Source organism: Mus pahari, chromosome 2 (genome assembly GCF_900095145.1).
Source record: "Mus pahari chromosome 2, PAHARI_EIJ_v1.1, whole genome shotgun sequence".
NCBI lineage: Eukaryota > Metazoa > Chordata > Mammalia > Rodentia > Muridae > Mus > Mus pahari.
Window position 1 is genome coordinate 383,248 of NC_034591.1, and position 20,637 is coordinate 403,884.

Here is a 20,637-nt window from a genome sequence, read left to right on the forward strand (position 1 = left end):
GTGAGTTCTGTTCTGTGAAGACTTGGACTTATGACGTCCTTTCTCACCATCTCCCGTGTGTCCTGGCTAGTTTTCCTGTTTATCTGTTCTCCACTGAGATACCTGCTCTAGGACTGGATCACTTGATGGCTAAGAACAGCCAGAGGAAACACAAATCTTCCTGTTGAATTGCGTCAAGCAAGCCAAAGATGAGGAAAGTGAAAGCGAGAAGGCACGAAAGGGGAAAACTCCCCATCTTCTCAGGCATCTCCAGTTGGGCTGCTGGAAACACTGGCTGACAACGGTCAGAGCATCCTCAGTGAGCCACAAAGAAAGGATAGGCTATTACTCACAGACTCTCTGCGTTGGGCACAGAGCAGAAGTAGTCAAACCTCACCTTTAGTTGAAAGTAAGGGATAAGGAAGGAGAAACAGAATTAAAATCTTGAGGCCAAATCCACGGTGGGCAGGGAGCTGGTTCCCCAAGAGCAATCAGCACCGAGGGGTAACACCGTGGGTTATGTTGAACACAGTTCGGGAACTGCCTTGGGCTCTTACTGCTGTGAACAGACACCATGGCCAAGGCGGTTCTTATAAAGGACAACGTTTAATTGGGGTTGGCTTACAGTTTTAGAGGTTTAGTCCATTGTCATCATGGCAGGAAGCATGGTGACATACAGGCAGACATGCTGCTAGAGAAGCAACTGGGAGTCAGTTCTATATGTTGATCCACAGACAGCAGAAGGAGAGCTGTGTCACTGGCCATAGGCATCAGAGACATCAAAGCCTGCCTCCATAGTGACACTTTCTCCAACAAGACCACACCCACTCCAGGGAGACCAGACCTCCTAATAGCACCACTCCCTATAGGCCTATGGGGGCCGATTACATCCAAACTAATACAGGAACATTTTAAGAAAGAAAGTGGAGATTGGAATATCTGTTGCAACAATAAAGGGTGAGAAAGAAGAGAGTCTCTGTCAGAGAGCAAAAGAAGATTTTCTTTGAGGTACTGGATTCCAGGTAGGGCCTCACACAAGCTAGGGAAATGCTGTATCACTGTCACTGGTATTACTTGTAAACTTTTATTTTTTTTTTTTTTTTTTTTAATGTTTTTCGAGACAGGGTTTCTNTGTATANCCCTGGCTGTCCTGGAATTCACTTTGTAGACCAGGCTGACCTCGAACTCAGAAATCCGCCTGCCTCTGCCTCCCAAGTGCTGGGATTAAAGGCGTGCGCCACCACGCCCGGCTACTTGTAAACTTTTATTTCCCTGAATTAAATGTCATCTCCGAGGCTTGCTGCCTTAGTGTGCTAACCTAGGCCTACTCCTGGCAGCTTCTAGCCTCTACGGTGTAGTCTAGGCTTAGAATGTTTTACAGGCTCTGAGAAGTTACTGCTGAAAATATTCATCCTCTTTTGTTCTTCCTGAGCTCTGACTGGCTGGTTCAACTCAGCTGTTCTGGCTTAAATTCCTCTCCAAGCTGACTGATTCTAACTGGCTTCTCTCAGTTTCTGACTGAACTGCTCTGCTTGGCCTGGAATTAACTCTGGCAACCTGTTCTGATCTTCTGGCTCCCTCTCACTCTCTGACTCATTCTGTCTTCACCTGTGTCTAGCTTGTTCTCTCTTCAACCCATCTCTGTAAAACTCTCCCAGTAAAACCGCCTCTCTCCTCACTTTCTCTCTGCGCTGCTCTCCTAAGTACCGTCGTTGCCTCTCTCCAGACAGTTGGGCATATTCTATGTAGTCTATTTTGTCAGCTCTTTCTCTGATTCATCACTTTGTCTGCCACTCAGTTACACATAGCTTTCAAATATGGGTGCTTCCTTCTACAAACTAACTTTACCTTCATTGTTTGGTATTAAAGATGTGTTCTAAGTGCTGAGTCATACCACAAGTAGAAACAGCTTTTTTAGTAAATAACACAATCTCAGGTTTGACAGTGTGATCACATATCCTGCAACACATACCAGCCTTTCTTTTTCTTTGAATTTTACTTTAGACAATGTCTAAGTTACCCAGACCAGACTTGGACTTACTTTGTTGCTCAAAATAGCCTCAAACTCATGACGTCTACCCACCCTTATATACATGAGGTCCGGGGAAAGGCTAAAGGATTTTCTTCAGTATAATGAAAGTCACATATTTCTATTTTCTAAAATTCCAGGAAGGATTCTGATCGATTTTATTCCTGATGCTCTTATGTTGACGTGAATCCATAAGCCACTTTTTCCAAGCCTGTGACTACTCAGAGAGTATGGTGTATATTAGTCTCTAGAGTCTAGACCACTTCTGAAGTTTAGGTACAGTCCAGATAATCCCATAGCACCGAAGCAGTAAAGTCTAACCTGCGTGTGTTTATCTCCCCTCTATGAGTTTACAAACACACCCTTTAAAGATAAGGATTATGTCTTAACTATATTTGACTGGTCCCAGACTTATTTTTTTTTAAAGTTTTATGACAAAGTTTTTTGTTATATTTATTTTATGTGTTTGCCTACATGTGTGCAGTACGTGTGCCTGGTACCCACAAAGGTCAGAAGAAGGCATTGGATACCCAGGAACTGGAGTTACGGATGTGACTACAGAGTGGGTCCTGAGCAGGAATGGTTAAGTGGGTCGGTCACAGGAAGCCTGCTGCAGCTCCTGGGAACCGCAGGCGGTCGCTAGCGCCGGTTTGTCCTCCGCACCGCCAGGGGGCGCCGTGACGCGCGCGGTTTCCCCCCCGGATTGGCGGGGCGCCGCTCTCTGGGCGGGGCATAGAGGTGGTAAGAGGACTTGCGGCGGGCCGCTTCGGCTTCTTCTCGGGCCTGCTCCCTCGGCGGTTTCCCGCGCCTTCAGCCGGCCACCATGGGGAAACGGGATAATCGCGTGGTGAGTATTCGGCGGGGAAAGCGGAGCAGTGAGGCGGGGCCGGGCGGCAGGCGAACGGGCGGAAGCCGTCGCCCGTCGCGGCGGGGCTGGCGGCCGCGTCGCACTCGGGGCCCCGAGACCCCCGCGCCGTGCGGTGCGCGTGCGCCTCGCTCGTCCTCGGCGTCCTGCTCGGCCGGCCCCGGGGCCTGTCGCCCCGCAGCGGTAAGGGCTGGGAGCCGGAGCCTGCGCCGCCGGTGCCGAGAGGCCCAGACCCAGCGCAGCGGAACCACGGGGATGGGGGTGGGGGGCAGGGATGAGGACTTTGGGGTCCTCTAGACTCCAGTGCCCTCGGAAGTTAGTGACTTCTGAACCCAAGTTTCTACCTGTGGGAATGGGGGTCCTCCTTAGTCACAGCTTGACCACAAAGGCAACTGCCCAAGCGAACGCGCGTGGGTACCTAAAGAGCTGCCCGGGAAATGATAGTGTTCCCCACCCCGTCTTAAAAACAACACAACAAAAACCGTCCCTTTTAGTTCCGTGTGGTTCTGTCGTGGAAGCTCGGTGGTCAGGAACCTTGCTCGCACTGTGTAGGAATGTACTTTCCTCCTGGCTTCAGGACGTGACCACGCGTTATCTGGACCATAGAATAGAGTTGAAATGGTCCTTGTGCGTGGGCATCCTGAGTTCGACGTAGTGCTTGGGCTCTTTTAATGTCCTCAGACACATCTCACCTGATTCCTGGAGATTTTTCTGTTTTGTTGTTATTAGTGATGCTATCGTGGTTTTAAAGATTATAGGCTTGCTTACAGACATTACTGAAATCCAGACTTCCATTTGACTGGAGAATTTCCTTTATCCATTCCTTAAGGCATTTTCAAAACCTATGAAATTAGTTTCGTTTACTGGAAGGGTGTTGACAGCTCTGTACTATTCTGTTGTCATCGCACAATATGTTCTGGTAGCATTTTGTTTGCACTTAAAAGATTCTAAGACTGAAAACATTACATCAAAAGGTGGGAGGTGTGGGAGATGTAATGGAGAACTAAAGGGCAGGGTAGGGATGCTTAAACTGTGACCAGAACTTGTATCATTTGCTACTCATGGATCTGGATAGCTTCCCGACCCCCCCCCCCCGACCCCCAACCGGCCCCAAAGTCTCTTTTTAACAGGACTTTTAAATCACAGCTATCCTATACATCCTGGTCCCACACATAGGCAGCGTCAACATCATCAACATCCATCGTCAACATCCCCCACCGTAGAGATACAAGTGAACATGCAGTTATCTTGCAGGAATCACACAGTATCCTATGATACTGTGCATAGTGTGTCTTTAGACACATTACTAATGACATCAACCACTATGATGCATTGCCACCACTTTGAAGGACGCTGCTTCAGTCATACCTGCCCCTCAGTCCACCACAGACACTGGTTCCTTCTTTACTAGCTTCATAGTTTTCCAGGAGTAGAGTTTGAGTGTCTGCCTCTGAAAGCTGCCCTGATGTTTGTTGTTCTCTAGAAATTGTCTGAGAGGCAATCCAGTTCTTTTCTTCCATTGATGATGCCTTCGTGGTTTTAAAGATTATAGGATTGGGGATTACAAAACACAAACAAAACAAAAGCAACCAATCCTTTAGAGGACTGGGGTAATGCTTGGAGGCTAGGAGCACAGGCTGCTGCCCGTCCATCCTTCTGTTCTTCCTTCCTGTTAATATTTGTTTGTTTGTTTGAGTCGGACTCTGTGTTTGTTCCTGACTGGCCTGTGCCTGCTCAGCCTCTGGAATATTGGAATTAAAAGCAAGAGCCAGAGGCCTAGTCTGTGCTGCTCTTGAAAAGGAGTGAAGTTGCATTCCCAACACCCACATCAGCTCTAAGAGACCCAGTGCCCTCTTCTGATATCCGTGACAACTCACACACAAGGACACACAGATAGATACAAATTAAAAACAAACAGAAGTCCCTTTAGATCTCATGTTGAACAGTTGTTTTGGCTTTATTCATAATTATTTATTTTGTGTGTCTGTGTGCACACACCTACCACAGTAAGCTTATGAAGGCCAGCAAGCAACTTGCAAGAATTTTTCTTCTTCTACCATGTAGATTACCAGGATCAAACTCAGGTCGTCAGGCTTGGGTATAAAAATGTTTTGGTGAGTTGAGCCATCTCTCTCCTGAACTGTAATTTTTATTTTGTTCTGTTGTGGAGTTTGTTTGTTTTGGAAGTTGTAGTTATAGCCTTTGAAGCTACTGAGAACTAAACTTGAGTCCTTTAGAAGTATGCACTTTAACCTAGGAGCCATCTCTCCAGCCCTTCTTAGAGAAGCTTGGGTTCACAGAACAGTTCACTAAAAGGGACAGAGTTCTGTGTGTGTGTGAAAGCTTGCCTGCCTGCACTCCCACACATGGGTAGCCTCCTGTTACCTGTATCTGGCAAGACCAGAGTACTTTTGTTACAGTCCTGCATTGTTTGACACGTGGTCCTCCAGGATCACAGATTACATTCTGAATTTTTTGTTTGTTTGTGTTTTTTTTTTTTTCTTGAGGCTTTTTTAACTGGCCATTTTAGTTCTTGGTATCTGTAAAGGACTGAAGCTCAAGGTGCCTTTGTACCTGTTGTTTTCTGGATGCTTGCTTCATGTTCTTTTTGATAACCTGTGGATATATTCTCTAAGTAAAAGTAGATAGAGCAATGAGTCTGCTCGACCCTTTAGCATCGAGCTACAGTGCTCTCTTGGTGCCTACCCATGTGTGTATTCCATTGAGTTACAATAACAAATCATTTTCTCTTACTTGAACTTATACAGCAGTTTGGAGTCACAGACATTTATAGTCATATGTAATATGAATATGTGACTTACAAAGTCAAAGTATTTTTCTGTAATTTTTATTACATTTTAATTTTTTTGTATGTGTATGTGTGGGGTTGTGTGTGCCAGGAGACAACTTTCCAGAGTCAGTACTCTCTGTCCACCATGTGGGTCCCAGAGAACAAATGGGGCCTTCAGGCTTGGAAGCACATGCCTTTCCTTACTGAGGCATCCCCAGCCAAGGCTGCGGTATTTCAAATGATCAGGTTGGGTGATTGCAGTGGCCTAGTGATCAAGAGCACCAGTTGCTCTTCCATAGGACACAGGTTTGTGTCCCAGCACCTGCAGGTCTCACAACCTCTCAGTAACTCTGTTCCAAGGCATTTAAAGCCCTTTTCTGATTGCCATTGCCACTGGGCGCCAGAGGCTAAAAGAGGGTGCAAGATTCCCTGGGCTAGGATTTACAGCCAGTTAAGAGCTGCTGTGAGGACCAAGATCCTCTGTAAGAGAAGCAAATGCTCTTACCTGCTAAACCATCCCCCCAGCCGCTAGTGTTTCTTTTTAACAAAGTAGTGGATTACTTCACTTACTCTTCAGCATATAAAATGGTGAAGGGTGGGCTGGAGAGGTGGCTCAGCAGTTAGGAGTTCATCCTACTCCTGAAGAGGACCCGAATATGGTTCCTCGCACTGACGTCAAATGATCCATAACCATCTCTAACTCTAGCTCCAAGAGGTCCAACACTGACTGTCATCTGTCCTCTACAGGCCTCTGGACTTGAGTGCACATACTCAAACACACACACACACACACACACATAGTCAAAAATAAATATTTACAAAAATAAAATAGTTGAGGGGAATATCTCCTCATTTTGGTGTTGCATGTATTCCTATTTTGTTATTTATTTACTAAGATGCTATTGTTTGTTTTTGTTTTTGTTTTTTTGCAACTGAGTTTCCTTTTCACTTAAGAACCTTGGAAATCTTTCCAAATCACAAAAACTATAGATCTACTTTTCACTGACTACATAATATTTCATTTAGGAGGCACACACACTTCAGTATATTTCATGATCCCAATTTGATGATAGCCTAGGTGTTTTCATTTTTTGCTCTTGTGGTAATTTAGTTGGGATGGTCTTTTCTATAGTTTTCACTCTTTGGAAATAATTTACAGTTTTAAACTTAAAATGTTTACCATTAGGTACTTCAAAGTGACTGCAGTTAAGAGTATTTAGTGCTCTCTCAGAGAACCTGGGTTTGGTTCCCAGCACTCGTAACTCACAAACACTTGGAACTCCAGTTCCAAGAATGTGATGCTCCTTTCTGGCTTTCAAAGACACATTGTGCACACACAAGCAGACACATACACCTAAATTAAAAAAATGATATCATATATATTTACCATACTGTTGTACTGTATATATTTACCATACTGTTGGATGTAGTTTGTGTGATGGGAATCAGCAGCATTGTTAGTCAGTTAGACAGTTCAGTTAATTGAGAGTATATGTTTATATAAAAACAAAATAACGAAAGTTCTGGGATTGGGAGATGACTTAGGAAAATGCTTGCCATGCAAGCCTGAGGACTTTTATTCCACAGAACCCAGGTAAAAACCAAGTACAGTGGTGTGCATCTTTAATCTCAGCATGGGGGTGGGGGTAGAGACAGGAGGATCTCAGCCTTGCTAGCCAGCCAGTGTAGTTAAATTCATGAGTTCCAGGTTCAGTGAGAGACCCAATCTCAAAAAGTAAGGTGGAGAGCAAATGAGGAAGACAGCCATGTCAGCCTGTGGTTATACACACATACAGTGTCTCTGTAGTTTGCATTGCGTTTGATACCCGTATCTTGCCTTGATTCTCTAAATATCCCTAACATTAGAAATTCTAATATTCCTTCCTGCTTGTCAGAAACTTATGTCTGAGATTTATGGTCATCCAAGTAATTAGGCAGTGTTGTTTTAGTGGAAGTAATTCCCAGCATTTGCTGGTCAGTGGTGGGTTTTGTATTGTTTGCTCTGCCAGAGAAATCTCAAGTCTGTCACATTTGTTACATAGGTGGAAATGTTGGTCATTTTTTTTTTTACAAGTTTTGATAAAAAGTACAGCAAATGTTAAGTAGTAAGAGAGACCTTAAAATTTAGGCCTTTAGCCTAAATTATTTTTTTTTCTTAATTATTTTTTTATAAAGTTATTTATTTACTTTGCATCCTGATCACAGTTTCCCCTTACCTCCATCCTCCTCCTTCCCTTCTCCTCAGAAAAGAGGAGGCCTCCCATGGGTGTGAAGCAGCCTTGACATACAAACTTGCAATAAGACTGGGTGCCTCTTCTATTGACGCTAGACAAGGCAACCCAGAAAGCAAAAACCTATCTAAAGGCAGGCAGCAGACTCAGAGACAGCCCCTGCTCCTTCTTTGGGGGTCCCACATGGTGACCCAGCTAACTGTTCATGTGTAGGTCCTTCCCATACATGCTCTCTGAGTGGCAGCTCAGTCCCTATGAGTCCACGTTAGTTGATTCTGTAGGTTTTCTTGTGGTGTCCTTGACCCCTCTTCAATCCTTCCTCCCCCTCTNCCACAGAATNCCCCAAGCTNNNCTNAANGTTTGGTCNTGGTNTCTGCATCAGTTTNCATCAGTTGCTGGGTGAAGCCTCTCTGATGGTAGTTATGTTAGGCTCCTGTCTGCTAGTATAGCAGAATAACATTAATAGTGTCAGGGGTGCCCTCCCGCTCATAGCATGGGTCTTAACTGAGCCAGTCATTGGTTGGCCTTTCCCTCAAATTCTGCTTCTTTTAACCCCTGCACATCTTGTAGACAGAACAAATTGTACGTCAAAGGTTTTGTGACTGGATTGGTGTCCCGGTCCCTCCATTAGAAGTCTTGCCTGGTTGCAGGAGATGGCTGGTTCAGTCTCCAGATTTCCTATTGCTAGGAGTCTTAGCTACAGTCACCTTCATAGATTCCTGGGAGTTTCCATTGTCCTAGTTTTCTAGCTCTTCCCAGAGATGTGCCCCCCCACCCCCATCCAGTTTTCTCTCCTAGTACTCTTTCCCTCTATCCTCCCCCATTCCTCCTGTTCCATCCATGCCTCCTCCCCACCCAGTTCCCTCCCTCCATCCACCCCCATGTCTAATCTATTTCCCTTCTCACTGAAATTCTACACACACACACACACACACACACACACACACACACGCACGCTTCCTTGAGCCCTCCTTTTTACTTAGCCTCTTTGGGTGTGTGAGTTGTAGAATGGTTTTTCTTTATAGCTAATATCCTCTTACAAGTGAGTACATTCCATGTTTGTCTTTCTGGGTCTGGGTTACCTCACTCAGGATGAGCTTTTCTAGTTCTATCTATTTGCCTAAAAATTTCATGATGTTGTTGTTTTTGATAATTGAATAATATTCTACTGTGTAAATATACCACATTTTCTTTACTCATTCTTTGGTTGAGGGACTTCTAGGCTGTTTCTAGTTTCTGGCTATTAGGAATAAAGCTGCTACAAACATATACAAGCATAGTGGAACACGTGTCCTTGTGGTATAGTGGAATATCTTTTGTGTATATGCCAAGGAGAGGTATAGCTGGGTCTTGAGGTCGATCTAGTCCCAGTTTTCTGAGACACTACTAAATTGATTTCCAAAGAACTATACAAGTTTGCCTTCAAACCAGGAATAGAGGGCTGTCACCCTTGCTCCACATCTTCATCAGCTTGAACTGTGGGTTGAGTGTTTGAGTTTAACCATTCTGACAGGTGTACGATGGAATCTGAGTTGTTGGGATTTGCATTTCCCTGGTGACTAAGGATGGTTTTTGTTTGTTTGTTTGGTTGGTTTTTTTTTGGGGGGGGGGTCGAGACAGGGTTTCTCTGTGTAGCCCTGTCCTGGAACTCACTCTGTAGACCAGGCTGGCCTCAAACTCAGAAATCCACCTGCCTCTGCCTCCCAAGTGCTGGGATTCAAGGTGTGCACCACCACCACCACCCGGTGGATGTTTTTTAAAGTGCTTCTTGGGCAATAGAGAATCCTCTGGAGAATTCTCTGTTTAGATCTATACCCCGTTTTTTAATTGAGTTATTTGGTTTGTTGGTGTTTAATTTCTCGAAAAATAATATATATTGGATATTAGCCCTCTGTCAGACGCAGAGTTGGTGAAAATCTTTTCCCACTCTGTAGGTTGTTGTTTTGTCCTTTTGATGATGTTCTTTGCCTTAGAGAAGCTTTTTAGTTTCATGAGGTCCTATTTATTATTGTCGATCTTAGTGACAACCATTGGTGTTCTGTTTATGAAGTTATCTCCTGTGCCAGTGTGTTCAAGACTAATTCTCTTCTATCAGATTCAGTGGATCTGGTTTTATGCTAATGGTATCTTTGGACCACTTAAACTTGAGTTTTGTGTAGGATGATAGATACTGATTTGATTCTTTTCTTCTTCATTCATACATCCAGTTAGATCAGCACCATTTTTTGAAGATGCTTTCTTTTTTTCCATTGTATGGTTTTGACTTTTTACTAAAAGTCAGGTGTATGGGTTAATTTCTGGTTCTTCTGTTTGATTCCATTGATCAGCCTTTCTTGTTTTTATGCCAGTATCATGTGGTTTTTATTAATTTTTTTTTTGTTTTTGTAGTACAGTTTGACATCAAGGATGATGATACATCCAGAAGTTCTTTTATTGTACAGGATTATTTTAGCTATCCTGGGTTTGGTTTGGTTTTGAGTGTTGTTCTTTCAAAGTCTGTAAGGAATTGTGTTGGGATTTTGATAAGGACTGTGTTGAATCTGTACATTGCTTTTGGTAGGGTGGCCATCTTTACTGTGTTAATCCTCCTGTACCGTGAGTATGGGAGATGTCATCTTCTGATATCTTCAGTTTCTTTTTTCAAAGATTTGAAGTTCTTGTCATACAGGTCTTTCACTTTCTTGGTTATAGTTACATATACCAAGATATTTTATGTTATATTTGGCTATTGTGAAAGGTGTTATTTCTTGAGCTAATTTTGTATCCAGCTACTTTGCGAAGGTACTTACCAACTGTAGAGGTTGTCTGGTAGAATTTGGGGTCATTTATGTATACTATCACATCATCTGTGAAAAGTGATACTTTGACAACTTCCTTTCTAACTTATATCTCCTTTCTATCCTTTAGTTGTCTTATTGCTCTAGCTAAAACTTCAAGTACTGTAATGAGTAGATAATGAGAGAGTGGACAGCCTTGTTCCTGATTTTAGTGGAATTGCTTTAAGTTTCTCTCCATTTAATTTGATGTTGGCTGTTGGCTTGCTGTGTATATCCTTTCATGTGTTTAGTCATGCACTGTGTATCCCTGGTCTCTCCAAGACTTTTATCATGAAGGAGTGTTGGATTTTGTCAAAGACTTTCTCGGCATCTAATGAGATAATTATGTAGCCTTTTTTTTCTTTCAGGTTATTTATATGGTGAATTACATTGATGGATTTTTATATGTTGAACTATCTGTGAATCTTTGAGATGAAGCCAAACTTGATTATGGTGGATGAAGTTTTTGATGTGTTCTTGGATTGTTTGTGAATATTTTACTAGTATTTTTACATCAGTGCTCATAAGGAGATTGGTCTGAAATTCTCTTTCGTGGTTGAGTCTTTGTGTGGTTTAGATATCAGGGTGACTGTGGCCTCATAAATGAGTTTGGCAATGTTCCTTCTATTTTGTGGAGTAATTTGAAGAGTATTGGTATTAGCTCTTCATTGAAGGTCTAGTAGAATTCTGCAATAAACCATCTGGCCCTGGGCCTCTTTTTGTTGGGAGTCTTTTATTGACTGCTTCTATTTCCTTGGGGGTTATAGGTCTATTTAGATTGTTTACCTGATCTTGATTTAGCTTTGGTAAGTGTTAACGTACTAAGAAAATGGTTATCTTGTTTATATTTTTCAATTTTGTGGAGTTCAGGGTTTTGAAGTAAGAGCTAATGAATCTTTGGATTTCCTTGGTGTCTGTTGTCATGCTCCCCTTTTCATTTCTGATTTTGTTAATTTGGAACTGTCTCCGCCCTTTAAGTTAATTTGGCTAAGGGTTTGTCTGTCTTGTTTAATTTTTCTTAAAGAACCAACTCTTTTGATTCATTGATTCTTTGTATTTTCTTTGTTTCTAATTTATTGATTTCAACCTATTTGATTATTTCCTGCTATCTACTACTCTTGAGTGTGTTTGCTTCTTTTTGTTCTAGAGCTTTCAGGTGTGTTTAGCCTGAGTTCTTATCATTTAGATAGAGGGAAGAAAGAAGAGTTTGTGAACATTTACCAACTTGAATTAAGTTTGGGGAAACTGAGTATGAAGATCAAGAGGTTGAAACTGACCTGGTATGGTGGTGCATGGTTGTAATCATCAGATGATGCAAGAGCACTCAGAGTTCCAGGACAGCCTGCAGCTGCTTAGGAAGAGCCTGCCTCAAAACAAAGCAGATTCTGTATCTGCAGCACTTTTTAGAAAATCAACATCTTTGCCAGAAGCCATCACTAAACAAACGTTTGCCTTATTTTACATCAGTGTTTTTGGGGAGGGGGTTTCTGAAATGTGTATTTATCCTACTCTAGTAACTGTAAAATATAGAGACAGCATCATTTTTTTATTTATTGTAGGTGGTATAAGATATAGCTCGGTTGATAGAGTGCTTGCTGAGCAGGTACAGAGCCTTGATTGTGATTCCCAGCACCATGGAAAATTAGATCTGGTTCATATCTGTCATCTCTTTTCTCAGAAAGTGCAAATAGGGGGATCAGGATTAGAATTTGGTTTTTTAGAAATTGAGTGGGGTGTGTTTTTTGTTAATCTAGTCATCCATGGATGGATATTAGTTTTGTTCTGCCCTTTGACTGTTGTGAACACCGATGTTCCATTAGTCTGCTTTGCATTCTTTTGGGTCCATGCAGTACCTGGACATGGCAACTGGAGGGTCCTGTGGTGATTCTATGCCTAACTTTTTGAGGCGCATCCAAGTTATTTTCTACAACAGCTATTGCATTTTATACTCCCACCAACAGTGTACAAAGGGTCCCAATTTCTTCAAACCATTTCTTGCAGTCCTTGTGACTTTCTGGTTTTTGATAATAGCCTTCCTAGTGACACTGAACAGTCTTTCATGTGTTTTTGGCCATTGTCAGTGTAACTTTGGAAGAATATCTATTATAAGTCCTTGGCTCAGTTTTAAATGAGATGATTAGGGATTTTGTTGTTGGGTGGTAGTGACTTTTTATATACCCTTGGCATTATTCTCTTATGGTTTGCAGATGGTTTTTCATTTTGCAGGTTGTTGTCTTTTCTTTGGTTAGTAATGTCCTTTCTTGCACATTTTAAATTTTGGTGGAAGTCTGAAGAAAATGGCTTAGGTGTTAAGAGCACTGGCTGTTCTTCTAGAGGGCCTAGATTTCCTGCAGTGACTCAGAACTATCTGTAACTCTATTTCCAGAGGATCTGATTATGATCTCCACGGGTACAGTATGTACTCATACAGGCAAAACACCCATACACATTTTAAATTTTTAAAAATTATTTTGGGTTTTGGTTTTGTTTTGAAATAAAATATCATGTAGCTACTCCTTACCTTCCTGTTTCTAGCTCCAAAGTGCTAGAATTGCAGGTATGTGTCACTCATTTTATAAAGTCCTCATCTTTGTTATTGTCATTCAATTTTGATGTTAATTTGAGAATAAAATTGACACAGTACTTGGTGGAGTAGGAGAAGTAACAGTAAGATAGAACATTTTCCTTTCTTTGGAGGTGAGCATGGTATGTGTGCTCAGACTCACAGGTTACCAGGTTTTAGGGAAAGTTACCCTAAAGGCTTCAGAAGGCAAGAGGATCATTATTCATCAGATGTCTGATAAAGTTTAGCAACATGTATTACATGGAAGAACTACTTATCCACAAACATTCAGGGCTTTGTAGGTTACATTGACTTTGTAATAACTTGATTAGTTAGGTTAGTTAGTTGGATATAGTACTCATTTATAATAATGCTACTAGATATGTGACTTTTCTTAGTGGCTATTTTAATGGAATTAATTCTTGTTTTTTTTCTTAAGGCCTACATGAATCCAATAGCAATGGCTCGGTCAAGGGGTCCAATCCAGTCTTCAGGACCAACAATCCAGGATTATCTGAATCGACCAAGGCCTACCTGGTATTTCTCAGTTTACTTGTTTATAAGTTTAACCTTGCTGCCTTTATTGATTGTTGAGCACTTGCCAAATGATAAGTGATTTTTACTGATTTTTCTGGAGTTTCATACATGAGTATTATATTTGCATAATTTCCATTTTTCTCTCTTCCCCCTCCAGCTCCATTTTCCCTTCTTACTCCTTCTCAAATTTGGACCTTCTTTAATCTTGTTAAACACATGTACACGCTATTGAATTGAATTCATTTTGTATTGCTCATCCGCACATATGTTCAGGGCTGGCCACCTGGGATTGGATGGCCTATCAGGAAGATCATCCCTAAGGAGGCTCTCTAAGGCTACCTCTACCCTCAGGGTATCTGTAGCCTCCTCATTCAAGTTGGCTCACAGGAGTCTTGGCAGATAATCTTGCTAATGGCAACCAAAGGTGTTGGGCATTGGGCTATATACACAGACAGTCTGGTCACCAGTGGAGCTGACAGATTCTCGGTGGGCTTTTTCACTCAGTTTCCTCTGCTCTACAGATATGCAACAGCATATTTGTTGATTGTTGGTCTTAATTCCTGGACAAAGGGAGTGCCGTTCAGAAAGTTGTTTTCTGTTCCTGTATATTGTAAGCCACAGCCTATGCTTTCTTGTAGCAGTTTTAGTCTTTCTGGTTTCACATTGAGGTCTTTGATTCATCTAGAAGTAATTTTTGTTCAGGGTAATATTTTAAAGTAACATTTAACATGTGCTTTGTTTTGCACATAGGATTCACATGCATAAACAACATGGGCACTTGACAAGTGGCACAGCTAAAGCACTTTGAGGAACTCTTTCCTGTCCCTCTCGTCCCTAGCCTCTAAACGTCTTGCTTACCTTGCAGAGTCTGTGCTGTTTAATTTAAGATGAGCAGTGGCATTGGTTGTGCCCTTCCTTGAAATTCACTTAGAGATCAGGGCGGAGTAACAGGAGTGTGTACAGTGTTGTTCCCAACTCTTATTCTGTAAAGAGATGCTACAGTTACAGGTACTGTTATTTAATATTCTATCCTTACTGTTACTACAGTCCTGAAGTGACATCTCACCAGCTGTAGGGTAGCCTTAGATGCAGGCCACTGTAGTTGATGGTTATCATATGCTATAGGGAGTCCTTCCAGCTCACTGTCCACCTCCTCTAGTGTGATAAGTCTTGTTTTTTTTTTTTTTTTTGGTTTCCTGAGACAGGGTTTCTCTGTATAGCCCTGGCTGTCCTGGAACTCACTTTGTAGACCAGGCTAGTCTCGAACTCGGAAATCCGCCTGCCTCTGCCTCTCAAGTGCTGGGATTAAAGGCGTGCACCACCACTCATGGCTTTAAGTCTTGTTCTTAATCACTGCAGCATTCCAGAAATGTTCCCAAAATAAAGTGTTATTTTCGCCTTAACATGTTAAGAGGGGATGGAATTTAAAGGGGGAATGCTCAAACAGGTGTTTTGCCTATGAATCAGAAGCCTTTTAAAACAACACATAGGGGGTAATTCATAAAAGCACTCACAGGAGTCTTGCCAGATAATCTTGCTAATGGCAACCAAAGGTGTTGGGCGTTGGGCTATACACAGACAATCTCGTCTCCAGTCGAGCTGAGATCTTGAACCCCGGCACCCGGTGGTGATAATTCATCTACATAGGACTGAAGGAGTTCTCTCATATCTCCTGGAACTCCGGCTTCTGTCGAAGTTTGCCCCCCACAGTCCCTACAGGAGAAGCATGGTCAGTAGTCACGTAGGCAATGTCCCAAGCTTCTGACCTTCAGACTAAACTCCTCCCCAGTTACCTAGCAACAGTAAAGATAACCCACATCCTAAGAGGGGCTGTTTGGCCCCTCCTTGCTCTCTCAACTCCTTTGTTCTCTTACTTCCTCTCCCCTCTCCTCTCTCCTCCTCTCTCTCCCTCTTATTCTCTAGCCTTTCTTCTCTCTCTCTCCTTTTCCCCCTTTCTCTCACCTTGGCCATAGCCGGCCTCTCTCTCTCTTCTACCTTCTCTCTTTCCCCCTGCCTTTCTACAATAAAGCTCTAAAACCATAGTCTCTGCTCATCAAGGCTGCACTCACTCTCGCCTGTGTGGGAACCTCTCTTCTCTATGCCCTCTCTCCCATAACCCCGGAGCTATAGGGTGTAACCCCGGGGCCCCTTTTGGTTTCGGGGGGCTGCCCCTTGTCCAACCCCCCATCAAGTAGGTCAGAGGCTTAGATGCCCACCCAGGGCCAAGTGGAAAGCTTCTGTCTGCCTGCCCCGCCTGCCCAGAGCATGGGTGGAACTCTGGCAGGACATAGGCTATCCTCCCTCCACCCTCTTCCCCAGGCCCCCTTTGTAGTTTCCATGCAAAGGTACTGTTGAAGAGGCCAGGCAAGGCTTTCAAGGCTCTTAGTAGACTCACACAAGGTACACTAAGTCTTAGCAGGAGTTGTGACAGCACATGTAGGACATTGCTAGCCCAGCAGGTGGTTATCTTTAGGCATTTTGATTAGTCAGCCTCTGCTGTCACATCCTCAATCTCCACATTCCTGGAAATAAAGAAGATACTCAGCCTAAATTATACTATATCTTCACACATACAGAGTTTAGGCAGAATTAGCTGTACTTAACGAGGGGATGGTAAGACCTCTCCAAAATCCAGTTCCAAGATGCCCACCTTAGGACAGTGGTCCTAAAAGGTAGGGAGTTTCAAGCCTTCTACATGCATGTCAAGTTTTTTATATCATGGTCTTACTAGTAGAATGTAGCAGTTGAACAAGATAGAGTTGACTTGGCTCATCTTAGAGCTTACAATTGTGGCCTGAGATGTCTTACTATCTTAGAACTTAAGTAATGCTGTAAAGTTATGTACTGTTAGGTTGTTGTGAGAGTCAATCAAAATAATATTTAAGTAATCTAGATTTAGACGAGGAGTGATTAATATCACCCAGTGGGCCTTATTATGATTATTTACATGATTGTGAACAAAGAAATTTTAACCATCAATATGAAAGGGAGTCTTACAATATTAAAATAATATTTTAAAAATGCCATCCTTTCTATATTCCCCTACTTACATTGTATTTATCACTCTGTTTCTAAGGGAGGAAGTCAAGGAACAGCTAGAAAAGAAAAAGAAGGGCTCCAAGGCTTTGGCTGAGTTTGAAGAAAAAATGAATGAGGTTTGTAAATAGCATTTCTTAAAGAAATAGACTGATCTTTTCCTTATAATAAAAATGAAATCTATTTTATGTTTCTCTTTAATAAGCCAAGAATTTGTTCATTGTGCTTTAGTCATTAAGTGGGTCTATATTTTATGAATATTACTGTTAAATATTTGAAGGCAGGTTTGTGAGTAAATGAATACTTTCTTATGAAAATAAAAGAACTCAGTAAGTGCACTTGAAAGCCTGGTGACCTGAGTGTGGTCTTCAGAACTACAGAACATGGAAGGTGAGAGCCGCCTGTAGCTGTCCTCTGACCTCCACACATGGACCACAGCATACTTACACCCATGTATGCATCATGCCCACCCACTGTAAACAGACACTTTTGTATCAAGTTTGTTTGTAAAGCCCAGGTGTGGTTGCACACACCTTTAATCCCAGCACTCAAACGGTGGAAGCAGATTGGATATCTGAATTCGAGGATAACCTGGTCTAAAAAGCAAGTTCCAGGACAGCCAGGGCTACACAGAAAAAGCACATCTTACACAGACATGTACACAGGTGAAAATGAGTGCATGTTTTGTTTAAAAAGGCCAAGCTGAGGTAGGTGAGTGGTGATAAAGAGTGGAGAGGGCTCGGTGACTTGTAATCGTGTCTTCCTTTTAACCTTCTTGCAGAATTGGAAGAAAGAACTAGAAAAACATAGAGAAAAATTATTAAGTGGAAGTGAGAGCTCATCCAAAAAGAGACAGGTGACACCACTTTTTGTTTATTGTCACTTTTATCATTGGTTCATAATGATGTATTAATAAATTCATTGGAGAATCACATCCACTTATTTAGCTTTTGTTTTGTTTTGTTTTTCTATTTAGAAAAAGAAAAAAGAAAAGAAGAAATCTGGTAGGGTGAGCAAAAGTTTTCTATTTTCTAAATGTTACAGCTAAGGGCCTATAAAGCACAGTAAGAATGATTGGGTTTTCTTTGTATGCTAAAGCTAACTTAGACTGTGGATTCATCACACAGCCCAGAGGTCCTCTGGCTGTGATGGGTTCTCTCTCTCTCTCTCTCTCTCTCTCTCTCTCTCTCTCTCTCTCTCTCATGAAAGAAGTGTCAGCGTCCTCATAGCCTAGTAACGCCTCTGCTGCTGCTGCAGAGGACAGTGTTGCTCTTTGCTGCACATGTTGCTTTGTTGAGCTTTTGGGGGAGGGAGGTGACTTTTATATTTTATATTTATAATCCTATGAATATGGCATCTGTTTCTTAGACACTAGATTGATTTCACTAAGTGCTTGAAAGACTTAGTAAAAGAAACCAATTCCTGCATCTCACAAGCTTTAATTGTTTTGTGCTTGGTCAAGTATTCATCTTCTTCTTCATCGAGCTCTGATTCTTCCAGCAGTTCTTCAGATTCTGAAGATGAGGTAAGATTTGCTGTGATGCTTTTGAAGTAATTGGTACCTCCTTGAATGTCAGAGGGTCTCCTGTTGTGAAATTGCTGCTAGACATGTTGACTTTTTTATTTCAAATAATTATTCATAACTTAGAGTACCCATATGTGAATAATGAAATGAGAGTTTAAATGTTGGTATAATTTTTTTTTTAAGTTTGCTTTGTTCACTTAAAATAATAGATTTTTTTAAATTCTAAAATGCTTTTGACTCATTGGGTAGAATTACAAGCATATAATTCAGACCACTTGACTCTAAATAGAAAAGTATTATGTTACATTATAAATATGAATTGAGGAAAATATGTTTATAAGCTGGTCCTTTCATTATGCTCTGGTCATTACTACATTTATATTAGTTAAACGGATAAATTATATTCTGAAACAAAAAGCAAATGCTTCTAAAAATGTTCTGTGTAGGATAAAAAACAAACAAAAAGAAGGAAGAAAAAGAAGAGCCGTTGCCATAAGTCTCCTGAGACCTCGGGCTCGGATTCCGATTCAGACAGCAAGGTGAGGCTCAGCACTGGACTGCCGAGGGCAAACGCTCTCGCTTCCTGTCTGCTCTTCCTGTCTAGCATCACTTCAGTTAGAAGGAGCACATTTGATTTGAGTTTTAGTTTTTTGAGACAGGGTTTTTCTGTAATAGACCTAGATCGGGATGGCCTCAAACTCACAGAGACCCACCTTCCTCTGCATCCGAGTGCTGGGATTAACGGGGTGCCCCACCACACCCAGCCATATTTGACTTTTGTACTTTGAGGTTCTGCACCAATTGACTGGTGTATTTAATACTGTACATGTAGCATCTTTTTATCTGCAGGTACCTTCTTCATATGCATGTTTCTGTGTTCCCAAATCTCCATGATAGTGTTTCCCCTGTTTTCAAAATAATATTTATAATTCTAGGCAAAACAAAACAAAAAAATCCGCATTGGAAGTTGAGCTAATTACTTTTTGATCCATTGCCAGGTCTGTATTGAGTGGTAGACAGCGTGCAGCACCTTCCTTAGTTACACTTGTTTATTCCTGTTGGAGAAATATGATAGAGAGCTTGCCTGGTATTCATGAGAGAGACCCTGGGTTCAGTCCTCAATACCACATGAGAGAGAAAGGACACCCATGGAACACTGGTGCCTCAGGAAACTAAAGGTCCTATTGTGGTTTGTGAAAGAGCTTCACTCACCCAGGAAGATTTCTTGTGTAGAAAGTCCTCGGTGACTGTTGGTTCTCTTGTGTGTCTTTGAGGCAGTGGTCCGATGATGGTGATAGCTAGTGTAGTGTTGATGAAAAGCCAGCTGTGTGGTAGGACCTGTGTAGACCTGTGATGGTTAATTCATTTAATCCTGTCAGCTCGTGGATGAGGTTGTTTTTAATAGAGGTTAGTCACTAGACCTAAAGGAATAACATAGAATTCCTGATAAGGACGGTAGGCTAGTCAGATTGGTGGATGGCAGAAAACCAGGTAGATTATAGGCCTCCAGTACATGAGGCCACCAGAGACAAAAGGCAAAGCCCTACTTTAAAGTAAACACATGGGCATTGTTTTAGGGGAACATAGGTTTTGTTCAGTGACATAAGAGAAAAGGCCTGTTGTCTTATGTGCAGATATACATTAAATAGGTTGATCTTTTATTTTCTGAATAAAGTGCTGATACTGAAGTAAATTTTTATTAGTCATGAGTCAAATAATTTTTGGGAAGGCTATTCTTACTTACACTGTATTTTCTACATTTAAAAGTTATTTATATTTGTTTAGGATGGTTCAAAAAAGAAAAAGAAGTCCAAGGATGTAACTGAAAGAGAAAAGGTAACTATTTTTACACTGCCTTGAGGTAGGCTATCATATAGCACTTAATAACTTTAAGAGGTGAGTCTACGGCCATAGCATCCTGAACGCGCCGGATCTCGTCTGATCCCTGAAGCTAAGCAGGGTTAGTAATTGATGGGAGACTGCCTAGGAGTACCGGGTGCTGTAGGCTTTGGCCAGGGCAGTGGTAGTGCACACCCTTAATCCCAGCACTTGGGAGGCAGAGGCAGCTGGATTTCTGAGTTTAAGGCCAGCCTGATCTACAGAGTGAGTTCTAGGACATCCAGGGTGACACAGAGAAACCCTGTCTGGAAAACCTTCCCCCCTCCCCCCAAAAAAAAACCCAACCCCCTCCCAAAAAAAAGAGAGAGAGATGAGCAGTGATATGTGTTACTTTTCTTTTTTTTTTTAAAGATTTATTTATTTATT

The 20,637-nt window shown here is 42.0% G+C and overlaps 1 protein-coding gene across 1 annotated transcript in view; it reads left to right on the forward strand.

The window, feature by feature from the left end:
• Positions 1-2,740: 2,740 nt before the first annotated feature.
• The window catches only part of Fam133b (family with sequence similarity 133 member B), a 26,797-nt gene continuing 8,900 nt past the window's right edge, over positions 2,741-20,637 (forward strand). The window contains exons 1-8 of the mRNA XM_021190248.2: positions 2,741-2,855; positions 13,714-13,811; positions 16,888-16,966; positions 17,629-17,703; positions 17,824-17,856; positions 18,310-18,372; positions 18,819-18,911; positions 20,158-20,208. Coding sequence (XP_021045907.1) covers positions 2,832-2,855; positions 13,714-13,811; positions 16,888-16,966; positions 17,629-17,703; positions 17,824-17,856; positions 18,310-18,372; positions 18,819-18,911; positions 20,158-20,208 — 516 coding nt within the window. The 5' untranslated portion in view covers positions 2,741-2,831. The remainder of the gene's footprint in view (positions 2,856-13,713; positions 13,812-16,887; positions 16,967-17,628; positions 17,704-17,823; positions 17,857-18,309; positions 18,373-18,818; positions 18,912-20,157; positions 20,209-20,637) is intronic.